The 12817-nt window shown below is 32.4% G+C and overlaps 1 protein-coding gene across 1 annotated transcript; it reads right to left on the bottom strand.

Moving 5' to 3' along the window:
- Positions 1–4031: 4031 nt before the first annotated feature.
- nAChRalpha2 (nicotinic acetylcholine receptor alpha2) lies at positions 4032–10838 on the bottom strand. Its single transcript, XM_018542970.1, has 8 exons — positions 10479–10838; positions 9334–9557; positions 8884–8928; positions 8675–8784; positions 7109–7289; positions 5865–6555; positions 5461–5669; positions 4032–4925 (listed from the first exon to the last, which is right to left on the bottom strand). Exons 2-8 carry the CDS (start codon positions 9508–9510, stop codon positions 4713–4715), a joined length of 1626 nt encoding a protein of 541 aa, XP_018398472.1. The 5' UTR covers positions 9511–9557; positions 10479–10838; the 3' UTR covers positions 4032–4712.
- Between the last annotated feature and the right edge of the window lie 1979 nt (positions 10839–12817).

Raw genomic sequence — 12817 nt, 5'->3', positions numbered from 1 at the left:
CAATATTTAGATATTAAATTTGTACAATTTTACGATTGAATTGAAATAAAGAATTTAACTTTATTTTGAATATAATCGTTAACAATCTAGTATATTATACAAAAGTCTTATTGCAGCCCTTAGATTTTTAACATAAAATAAAAATATATTTGCGATTTTATTGAAAAGTTGGACACGAGAATTCTTTTGGACACTTTCATTGTTTTACGTTAAACAGAAATATTTAAATCGATTTTCTTTATGTAAGAATTTTTTAAGTAATTATAAATAATAATAATTGTACATGTGATTAACATATTCAATTACATTATTTTATATAATATACATGATTGCAAGTAGAGAACAGGATAGAACGTGAATCATGAAAGCTGCCTTGTCTCGTGTTCAAAGTAATACTATCGTGTATTTTTATTTTTGTATTATTAAATACGACATCGCGCGCACGAGGAATAATATTTACAAAGAGGATCTAATTTTTGTTCTCTAGGAAATTTGATATGCGAGAGCACAAGCGTGTATATCTAATCGCGCGTTCCTCTGGGAATTTAGCCGAGTATATATTATATAAACATATTATAAAAAAGAGCATATACATACATATATTTTACGTACAATGAAAAAAGATTTTTAAATGTCTATTATAATATATACGTTATTTTTTATTTTATTAAAAATTATTTATATTTATACATACAATATTATCAAAATAAAACTGATAAGCACCAGGGCAGCAGAAGAGATTTTTTAAAGGAAGTTTCGTGTTTTATGGCATTGTAATCTAATGTGTTCCGTGTTTTTTTATTCTGAGTTAAGTTGAAAAGTATAGTACTTGGATAATCTATTATATTTCGCGGTGCCGGACCGAACTTTCTTTGGCTTATTTAAATTTTAATATAGTTAATGTTATTTTATCATGTATTTCAAAAGATCCATGAGTTTTCTAACTTTTCCAGCTCACAATGATACCTCTTATGATACTTCGGAAATCCTAATAGTCTTCCATTTTATTGAAAAATTATTTCACGGAAAGAATTATATCTTAAAATTTATCATGAAAATATGATAATCGTGGGACAACATTATATTTCGAAGAATTTTTATGTAATCTCTCACATTCATTAAAACTACAATAAAATATAAAACAAGTTTGACTAATTTTACTGAAGTACATGATAAAAACATTTAAAAGATATTGTATTGTATCATAACTACTATATTTTCAGGATAAATTTTAAGAAATAATTCTTTCCGTGTATCAATTTTTACTAACAGATTAATATACAAATTCAGACAGTACTATATATATATATATATTTTATATATATATAAAATATACATATATATGATATCTCCAGATTGCTCATAAAATCAACGTAATTACGAGAACAATTTTTTGTTCTTTCTTGTCTTCCTGTTCTTTCTCCACTCGCTTTGAAGCTTTATTATCATCGATTATATTTATATTTAAGAATAGTCATTGATTCTACAAAACGGCAAATTATATATTTTAATAGTTGTTTTAATATTCTAATTGTAAAGGGGATAATATTATATTCTTGATATTTTCTATCTGAGAATATTATGAATATTTATAATATGTCTATGATTTTATTATTTAATTTAGCTTTAGCGCGTGGCGGTATATTTATATTAAGACTGCAGATGTGTATTTATACTGTAGATGAATTTATTATATAATAGAATAATGTTCTATCAAAATGTTAATACGGCGTTTATTGATTATAAGTTTCATATTTTGAAATCCATAATAAGTCCGGATATGTAAAAAAGATTGACCTGTGCATTGTTCTTATTTTACATATGACATAATTCTGCCTATATAGCGACTTAAATAGTCGAACAAACAACATTCCACAACGAGTCAATTTGACGGAGAGTTCAAAAGATATATGATAGCAGTATTTCTCAATCGCTTAAATTTCTTATTTTATATGTTCAATGATTTAATCATTTATTTTTTTAAAGTTTCATAGCTATAGAAAATGAAGTATGTTTTATAAAATAGTATTAATTAAAGTATTACAATTTAGTAGTATATATTAGGATAACCTATTAAAAAAGCTTTGAGAGAAACAATGAAAGTTTTTTAATAAAGATTTAAGATTTTTTAAGAAATTATTTTCGATGGATAGCATTCTATAAATTATAAGATAAACAATTCTTTAATTGAGGAACACTGCTTTGTAGAAATTCATAAACTAAGAAATGAATAGAAACCTATACTTTTTATATATATTCTTCTATTTCCTCTATTTCTTCTTCATATCATTGATAATTAACAAGTTTAAACGTAACTATAATAAATGAATAGCTATAACAATAGCTATTACACGCAGTCACAGGTGAATTAATTAATTTTACGTCTGAGAGAATACATCATGTTTAACCGATATTTATTTTTTGCAGTTTAAAATTTATTTATCGAATAATGTTTATTTTCACTTTACACAGTTTCAAAGAAACAATCCTATACTTTTAGTTAAAATGCTCATATGTATCAATAAAGCGCTGAGAAACGATTTTATACGATTCTCACAACATTATGTGTTTTCTTATATCTTCAAAATGTATTCTATTTTTACTGATTACTTTTTTGGTATTAAGTGGTAGCTCATGTACATTTTATTATTTATTGCGATAAAGATGCATTTGTTAAGAATATGTCTTCTATGATGCCAGAACAGTAAATAGCACACTATGATACAATGAAAGTAAATAATTATTAATCATGATTCTGATATCCTTGTTTATACAATACATTGTTTATATACAGCGTGTTTTATATGAAAAAGTCTTTACTTTAAACAGATATAGCACTGGAAAATAGCTAAGAACTTACAAGTAACGTTTGGCAACGCAAAAAATAAAAAAGCCTTACAGAGAAACACAAGATAGAATACAGTAGTAGCGAAATTTTTTGTTTCTCTTACTTCGTTGAAGTAATTGATATGTTCTCCAACTCTCTTTTACTGTATATCCTGATTCGAATAATGAAAATTATTCTTTTTTTTTAAATTTTGTTTTCTTTTTTATATTCTCAATTAAAAAAAAGACAGACAGAAAGAGAGGGGGGAAGGGGAGATATTCTTACATTTAAGTTTGACTTGTGTGAACTGGAACATCTCAGGGAGCCCTATTGTTCCGAATAGATCTGCTTTTTAATATAATTATGATTTGTATAATTACGATCTCTTTTTTTCTCTTTAATTAATCCTTGTTTCTGGATAAATAATTTCTTTTTTTTTTTACTTATTGATGAATTCTATTATACATATAATATTATTTTTGTAAAGCTCTAGGTTTTTAAAATCTTTTCATTGCTAAACATTTCTTGTCAGTGCAATTCTAATATAAATCTAGAATATTCGAATGCGTTTTTACAAGTCCATAAGTTCTAATTATTTAGTTAGATAATTAAATAGTGTAAATAGAAAATAATTAAATAATTAGAACCAGAAGCATTCAATTTTCAAAAATTTATATTACATTTTTATTAGATAATAATTTAAAATCATGATTTTGATTTTGTCGAGGATACGTGTTCTCTTTAATATTAATCAGTATCAGTGCAGCGTAACATTTCTGCATTTGTTATCGCCTGAAATCTTTTATTATCTTGATAATTCCTTTATTTACCTCATAAACAAGTATATCGTTTTAAATTCAGGCACTAAACTATTAAACTAGTCTACGTAGAAATGTATTTTGTCCTACCTATATACTTTTCGTTTGTTTCACAGGTTGTTTACACAAATATTGTATCAACTTTTGTATATGAAATAATAAAATATATATTCAGTTAAGCGCTCGTGTTCGTATTTGCTTGGTTAAAATAGGTATATCACGTATTCATTTAATGAAGAGAAGACTTAATTAACTTTTAATTTTTTAAATTTTTATTTTTGCTTTTCATGCGTACATCAGTATATCGAACAAACTCGAGTATATATACATATATATATATACATATATACACACATACACATATATATATATATGTATGTGTGTTTTTGTAATGAAAAAAAGTTTTGTTTATAATTTATCGAAAAACTGCGCTACGTATGTGAATCGATTGTTCATCGGGAAGATATTAATTGGAGCATGAAACTTGTCCTATATATAATTAGATTTTAATATGCGGATAAGATACCACCGTTACATATCGTCTGTGTAACCAACGTTACCAAAAGTTTTACAAATGATACCTATCGCGAAGTCTTCTTCCGTAACATTGCGAACATCAATAGACGTTATTATCAAAGAACGAGTCGCGCACTATTTGCGCGTATAATAATAGATACAAATACAATTTTTGTTTCGAGAATACAATTGTGTTGTAATTGTTGCTCACAAGGCAAGCTAGCGAATTGTCTGTTTCAGAATGAAATCACGCTTATATCATTAGGCCAGTTCCTAGAACCGAATAGACTAGCATTGTAACTATATTCCATATGTACGTCTTAAAATCGAAGATCGTAATTTATCTAAATATATAATTTGAATGCTGAGAGTACGAATAGTAATATATAATGAACATTCGCGAATTGCGTTTCGTGTTTGGAGATTGGTTTCTTCGGTTCCACGGCTATGACCTATCACAACTTTGCTGTATTTGGAAAGACAGTTCGCCGCTTCCCTTTTAATGTTGATAATACATTAAATATACATTGCACGTGGCTTAACGAATATGTCTACAACGCGATAGACTTCAGCAATTCTGAACTGGATGGAAGATATTGCTGTTGAGCGACGGAAGAATATTCCGTATCGATCGGTTTTGTGTCGTCATAGAGTGCCGGTGCTTCGCATAAGATAATGATGGTTCCGGCTATCGAAATTATCGCGAACACCCACAGAAAGAGGCGATCGAGAACCATCGCGACGAAACCCCAATCTTGATCCTCCTGCGATAACGAAAAACTGTAGTAACGAGTATACGGGATAATATTTTTAAATTTAATACTAAAACCGTGACTCAATAGCTGTTAAAAGTAAATCTGACTTTTTACGAGGGAAGGTTATTATAATTAAAATTACTTGCCATTAATTATAATTATTTACGAAAAGTCACAGAAATTTAAAGTTCCATATATAAATCTAAATTAATTGGAAAAGAAAAATTATTAGACGGGTAAAAAATGTCACAGCTGCGGTTTTTAGTGTTAATATTATCTCAACAAAAGTACCTTTTTAAAAAAAAAGGAAAAAAAGGCGCCAAGTGTGCGTGTTAGCCTCACAAAATAAAATGAAATCATTTTAGATTGCGCCAATTGTGAAAGCAATATATTTCTTGCCATAAAGTATATAACATATACTTTATTTCAAAAAGTAAAAGTACAAAAAACTTGACGCTGCTATCAAGTGCCTTCTTTTGAGTAATTGCATTGTAATTACTTTTTAGTTTTTCTATTCATTTTACCAATTTCTGAAAGTGCTTACTGCATTGAATTCGTCTTGGCGTTGTATATGATGTTGGATGAACATGACGTTGTGCAAAGCCTTTTCCAGCTCAAAGGGATATTTCTTTTTTGGCGTTACGTCGCTTAATGACTCGTCAAGACCGGACATGACGGTTGGAAGCCCATTGTATCCTAAACTGCCAACTAGGAATCGATTATGAGCAGTTGTACTGTGTAAACCGTTGCAACCTAAAATGGCGATAACTATATATATAAACATTTTCTTACAATTTCTAATGTGGCAAAATATAGGAACATGCCATTGTTGATATTTTTCTCATAAAAAAGTTGCGCAGATGTTAATGTTAATTTTGATTTACTTAAAAAGATGTAACATGTGAGTAGTAATTACAAATCTGCTACTCTAATTTAAAAAGATCATACCGTCGATTCGTTGATGACGCATAGAATCCGGCGAAGATAAAATTGATGATTGTGCCGCGGCTGCTATAGCATCATTAAACTTGCTCTTTTTTTTCGATTTCCCTCTTCCGTGCATCTTGTGTACGGCAAGATTATTGAGAAGATCGTCGGGTACTCTCATCAGAAGCAACTTCGGTAATTTTCTGATAAAGACTTTTCTCATCCAATGTGGCATTTTATGGGTGCTCGGTTTGCGATAATGCACATTTAGAATAATGATTGTTATCACTACCGAAAAACCGACTAGGATCATCGTGAAGAGTAGATACTTGCCGAGCAATGGTAGTGCGAGCGACGTGGATGGTATAATCTCCGATATCAGTAAAAAGAACATAGTCTGCGAAAGCAAGATATTGATGCAGAGCGCGATCTTCTCTCCAGAATCAGCCGGCAGATAGAAGGCCAGAATCGACAGGTAAGATATACTGACGCACGGCACTATAAGATTCACCGTGTAGAACAGTGTCTTTCGACGTAGAGTTATGTTGAAGAAAATGTCGGGATATGGCTCGAGACAACATGGGTAGTATTTTTTATGACGCTCTGCCGGAACGCCCAATATGTCCCATTCCACACTTGGATAATATTCTCGCAGGTCGATACCTACTTCGACCTTGTCGCCCATATTTTGATTAATGTGCTTTAAGTCGATCTGAAAAAGATATTTTTAAATAAGTGACGTATTAAAGATTGATTTTTTAATCGATACGCTTTGCTTTCCCGAACAGCATACACATCAAAAATTATCAATTAACATACATGGAAAAAAGAAAGTAACTATTGTAACTAAAAATTACGTGTAGTACCTAAAATGATAGGTGTAAAATATGGACAGTTAAAATATAAAATATATCATTCCTACTAAAGAAAAATACATCACAAAGAGTGACATAACAAAATCATGTAATTAAAACAAGTAAATTACATAACGGATTGTTCTAAATCAGTATGTGATTTTTTAAAACCACGTAATTTAAAAAATCACACGATATTAGTAATAATTTCATCTATAATATGATTTTATAGAGTTATTAAATCTTAAATAATTAAATAATAGAAAAGAAAAAGACACATCATCGTGTTTTTCTATTACTTTTTATACATTTACCGTTTTAAATTTTTATAACTTTCATTCTATACACAATAAAATTAATTTCAATTATCTGATTACTAATTTTATAATTGTGTTAAGACAATAAACTTACTTGAAAACCATCGTACGTCCACGAACCGAATTTCATGAAACATGTTTGCATATCAAAGGGAAAGTATCTAACATCTATTTCGCAGGAAGATTTGAAAATTGCTGGAGGAGTCCAAAGCACCTTACCGGTGTGATGCAAAATGGCTTTAGTCATTGTTGTCACACCATATTCTCCGTCCGCACTATAAATAAGACAATAAAGTTATTTTGAATTTTAAATATATATAAAATAAAGAATTTGGGAGAGCCCCCCCCCCCCTCGAATAAGATATTTGTGCTGAATAATTGACGAGGTTTATTATTTAAAGAATAACAAAAATTATATTATTTAGCATAAATATTTTGCTCAATTCCCATGTTCTTTATTTTATGTATTTTATTTGAATTGTATTTTTTAGAGCTTTTGTTCTGGAGCTAAATTATTATCACATTTTTATTTTAAATTAGTAGACAAAATATAATTCAAAATTTTGGAAGAAGGATCAATAAAAATTAAGAATGTAATTTACGGTACATCGTGCGTAGCGTGCTTATATATTTTCTAATCGTAATAATCATAAAAGAGATAAAGGCCGGTAGTCGGTTCTTATTTCAAGACTGTCTTAAGTAATGTCTTAAGATGCTAAAGCGGCCCTCTGATTGGTTCGTAACTCTTCAAGACTGAACTTAAGACGGTCTTGAATATAAGAACTGACTATGAATACCGGCCAAAGTTTTGACTATATAAGCCTGGACTGCCAGTAGCCAATTTCACACTAACAGCGAAGAGCGAACTGAATGTTTCTCCCTGACAAAACAAAGACAAGCTTTGACTAAAGAAGACGAGGTTTTATTTAAAATATCTATAGGTTTCTTGTAAAAATTATGAATATGCCTATACTTATTGTTTCGTAGCAAATTATAATAGCACGTGCTAAAATGAGAAACAGTGTAAGAATGAAACCGCATAAGCTTTTTTAGGTGTGTGAGAAATTAATGTAAAAATTTAGTTATACTATAATATTCTATTCTATAGTATAAAGATCTAATATAAAATAATATTTGATACTTTTTTTTAAATTTTTTCGAGTAAAATCTCACTTCAAGAGTTTGAAAATACTGTCACTTTGAAAATTATTTTATTTCTTAAAAAAGAGTAGCAGTATTTTACTGTTTTGGAATGAAATTTACTCCAAAGGAGTAAAATCTCACTTCAAAAAAAGGAGGGAGATGTTTCCTTTTTTAGAGTGAAGTCGCAGTGAACGACAGGTTTCCTAACTTAACAATAGTTAACTTTAACGATTAATATCTCACTTCGCGGGCAGAACGGCGTTTTTTTCTGCTACATTTGTTTGTTTCGTGCAAAAATACGTCTTTTGGAGTAAGATTTTACTCAAAAAAATTTAGAGACACAATTCGGTTAAAATAGCTAATTTGAATTTTCGTTCGGATTGTGATTAACCAAAAATCGTTACATTTGGTAACACTTCCCGCTTGATTTTGCCATAGGATATGCAGCCCACTGGCACAGTCCAGGCTTATATAGTCAAAGAGATAAAGAAATAGTAGAGCGCACAGCATCACGTACTTGTTATAAAGTACAATGTCTGGCAGCCATATATGTTCGCTGGGCACGTAGAGTTCAGTGACACCTCCGTATTCCGAGGGTTCCCAGATGAATTTATGATCCTGCCATTCCTGAAATTATTAATTCGGCTTCAGTCATGTTAATCTTTTGACTCGCAATTGCGACAGCAATCAAAAGTTGCTTAAATATTTTTATATGGCTTCACTTACGTGCTCTAACCAGACGTTTGTCGTTAGAATTTGATCTTTTAAATTCTGCAAACACGACAAACAGGTTTTATTAAAAATATATACGAACAACCGTATGCCAGTTGTACGTTGTAATACATTCATTGACATAATTTTTTAAACTTATCGTTAGAATTATATTGTATAATATATATATATAACGATAACGACTCCTTTTATCTCCTTATGTGGAGCATAGGACGTCTATAGACCTCTTTTGTCCGAGGCCTATATTCGTTTCTCGAATCAGATTGTTTTTCGGATTTGTGGGTGATTGGTCCACAGAATCCTACCTCAGTCAGATATTAGAGACAAATATCTACTGATATGTATACTGATGTATAGGACCTACAGTTTAACGCCGAATCCGAACGGCGCTGATGATCATAGATCTTTTGTATATATATATATATATGTATTATATATACGTACGAGGTCTATCAGCTGCGAGAGACGGAGTCCTAGTTTCACAACAACAGTATCAGTATTATTGGATACAGGTCGAATCAGCCGATTATAATTCGACAGCAGATCATCGTAAAGTCTCTTAGCGTCTGGATTACTGTAGCAGATCCCCACCGAAAGGATCAGGATGATTAAAGAGAACATTATTTTGCCTTCAAACGTTCGATTAAATCAGACTCGTCAAAAGCAACCTGCACAGAAATATTAATAAACTCACATGTGGTTATTCGCTTTATCTTGCATAGATTTATGAAACATCCGAGAACATTATCATCTTAAAAATTATTAGAAATTTATTATTATTTAAAAATTATACGCGTATATGAATATAGTCATTATAATAGTACAATTCTTTTTCTTTTTCTATTTATCTATTTTTTCTACTTATTTTTAGAATCATATTTTATAAATTAACTCTAAGAAGGTTTACTATACAAAAAGTGAGAAAAATATTAAATAAAAATTTTACTTTAGATTAGTCATCATTTGTAATTTTTTTTTTTCATTTAACTGTCATTCGTATTTCTCGCTATTTTCTCTGCTGAAGAAATTAAATTTAATTAAATTAGTAGTTACAACGCTATGTCGATAGCTTAACTGAGCTTTGCGAGTTGTTAGTTGTAGAATTATGAACCTGTTGCATTAAGCACGGCTGTCTGTCCGTATTAATTTTTACGAGAAGTACTTCAGTGTATCAAATCTTTATCGAAATCTTAATATAAAAAGTAAACATTTGTCAAGTTTATTAATGACGAGTTAAAACCTAATAATATCGCGTCGCGAAATGTTCGAATAGCATAATTTTTTTCCTATTACTGTACAATATAATTAATAATATATATTAATATAACTCATAAATCGTAATAATACATTTATCAGATTGCAAAACGTTTCGGTTATTGTATAAATACATTTCCGAACGTGTAAGTTAATTTATTTAAAAGAGAGTTTACAAAATTATACTCTTTCTTGTACAAATATTTAGCACAATACTACCCGTAACACGTAAATTTAAATGATTCTTTGTCTCTCTTACACTATATAATCATATATATATATAACTACAAGAAAATATATATTTTGAAACAACAATTATTCGAAAAATTGCTTACTGCGCGTCTGTATATTTTCACAGTGCTTATCGATTTCGTTCACCGAGCGATTATTTATGGGTATCGAAGCCGGGCATGTATACGTGTATCGAACGTAATCTAAACGGTCGTGGTATACTTGCGCTTCGGCTTCTTCGGGACTCCTCGTTACCCGATCTCTAAATACGATGCTTTTATCCCGTGGCCCTTCTTGTGTATCATAATCTGCCGTAAATCTGGGATACGTTCGATTTTCGGCGCGTATACTTTTATCAGTCGGCGATATCGCGGACGGACTCCGGTCCGGCTCTCATTACACGCGCGGATCGTTCCGCTCGCGAAACGCCGGAAGAACGTTCAGCAGAAATGACATTGTGTACAGCCGCTGGACCACTGGGATGCTGGTACGTGCATCTGAAATTCGCAGGATCAATACACCATTGCGCATGTACCAGCGTGGTCTGTGCTCCTGCCTCTGCGCGCGCTGTAAGGGCACCCTTGTCGCGCAAACTCGTCGATTTCTACTGCGTCGCCTCGCAGTGGAAAAAGACGAACGCATCGGCCGGGTCTCGGCACTTCCCTGGGCGTACTACGCCCTTTCCCGGCGAGTCTTGTCCCCCCCCCCCCCCCCCGTCTCGTATTATTCGCGCTTTTATTAAGTTCTGTTTTATGTCTATTATTTAACGAGAGAACACTCTCTAATCGGTGGTCATTTAATTCACGAGAAAATGAGAGAGCTATGTTTTTTTTATTATTTTATTCATTCAATTTTTATGAAAACGGAGGTAATTATTTCCCTGGTAATTCTACACGATTACTTTAATACTTTTGTGTCAGTTTGATTTTCTTCGACGTTATACATATATATATATATATGTATATTATGTGTAATAAACTCGATGATAAACTTTATCTTCTCGAGGATTGTTAAAGTCACTGGCAGTTTGTTTCTTTTCCTACGTGCCCGAACGTGTGTACATCGCATACATTTACAATTTATTCCGTCATCGTTTTTATTCGTGCACGTTAACATTATTTTAAATTGTTCGTGATGTTCAAGTACGACTATACTTCTACCTAGTCGTTATATAATTTTCTGAAATTTACTCCGCTCGTAAATTAGATATACTCGTATATTTCTCAAGTAAACGGGAAGAAGGGTGAAATAATGATCTCTCCCCTCGTCACGCACAATTTGCGTAATACTTTATTACGACTTTTGCAGTAGCTCGTCAATCGTTATAATTCATCAATCATTACGATCATCTCTTAATAACTGACGATGAATTACTGCGACGGCGGATAAATAAAGGATATGTCACTGACTTATGTTTCGCGCGAACTTTGCGTAATGAAATCATTGTGTCGAGTGTTGCCGCGCAGCCGTGACATTTAGTTTTCTTCTTTATGGCGAGGGGCGAGAGACATTGTACATTACAGCACTTTATTCTTATGCGTAGGCCATTCTCTTACACTTATACTTCTCGCATCCGCTTCGCGCTGTTCTGCCTTTCCGAGCACCATGATAAACGTGACTGTTTTTCCGCATTTCCTTCCTTTCTCTCGTTCCCTCGCTCGCCTCTGCGAGGGAGACTGCAACCGCCGCTCTCGAGAGTACAACATCTTGAAGTAGTGTATACGGTCGCGTGTTTCGTGTACGTGTCTCAGACTTGCGCGGACGGATATACGGATGTGGATCACATCGAATGATCTCGCAGAATGCAGCGTGTGTTACTATACACATGTAGTGCGAGAGGAATTCACATTCCGCGTTCCTTTCTCCCTCGCTTCTCACGATTGCACGATCTTGTTCAACAATGTTACGTCGCACTCCGCGCGACACGTCTTCTGATCACGTGCAGCAACTCTTCTGATTTAAATATTTATCCGACGTCAGCCGCGAACAAACGATTGTTGTACGTATTCCAAGCGCGCATTGCCTATGGGAGTCGAAAATTGCGCCATTTACTCCGTTCGCTCCTTAATTGCGGCAAAGTTTTAGTCGAACGTGTTTGAAGTTTACGCGACACGACATCGATCGGGTTTTGTTCTTCGGCGTGTATATCGCGGAAGATAGTTACCCGATGTTCGGTAACGATGGTAAAGCGAAGCCACAAGGACCCACAGGACCTCCGCGGCCTCCGCCCTTTTCTCCTTGTACCACGCTGCGAATTATTAATCAGACTACCCGTTGCGTATAGAATCTGGTGTCAGGCAGAACCGATCTTCCTTAATCACGGCAAAAGTTGTACCGCGAGTTTGAAATTTCCAACATCCGCACACACAAGCCCGAAGATAAGATAGAGACTGTGAGAAAACGCGAGAGGGAGAGAGAGAGAGAGAGAGAGAGAGAGAGAGAG

This window comes from Cyphomyrmex costatus, unplaced genomic scaffold, assembly GCF_001594065.2.
Source record: "Cyphomyrmex costatus isolate MS0001 unplaced genomic scaffold, Ccosl1.0 scaffold111, whole genome shotgun sequence".
NCBI classification, from domain to species: domain Eukaryota; kingdom Metazoa; phylum Arthropoda; class Insecta; order Hymenoptera; family Formicidae; genus Cyphomyrmex; species Cyphomyrmex costatus.
This window is presented reverse-complemented; position numbering and strand designations above follow the sequence as displayed.

What these genes read in the sequence shown, in the direction of transcription:
- nAChRalpha2 (XM_018542970.1), bottom strand. Translation starts at nt 9,510, where the DNA reads ATGTTCTCTTTAATCATCCTGATCCTTTCGGTGGGGATCTGCTACAGT. An exon ending in TCTCGCAGCTGATAGACCTC is followed by an intron (nt 8,929 to 9,333) that starts GTACGTATATAT and finishes TCGTGTTTGCAG; the next exon opens with AATTTAAAAGATCAAATTCT. An exon ending in CAAACGTCTGGTTAGAGCAC is followed by an intron (nt 8,785 to 8,883) that starts GTAAGTGAAGCC and finishes TAATAATTTCAG; the next exon opens with GAATGGCAGGATCATAAATT.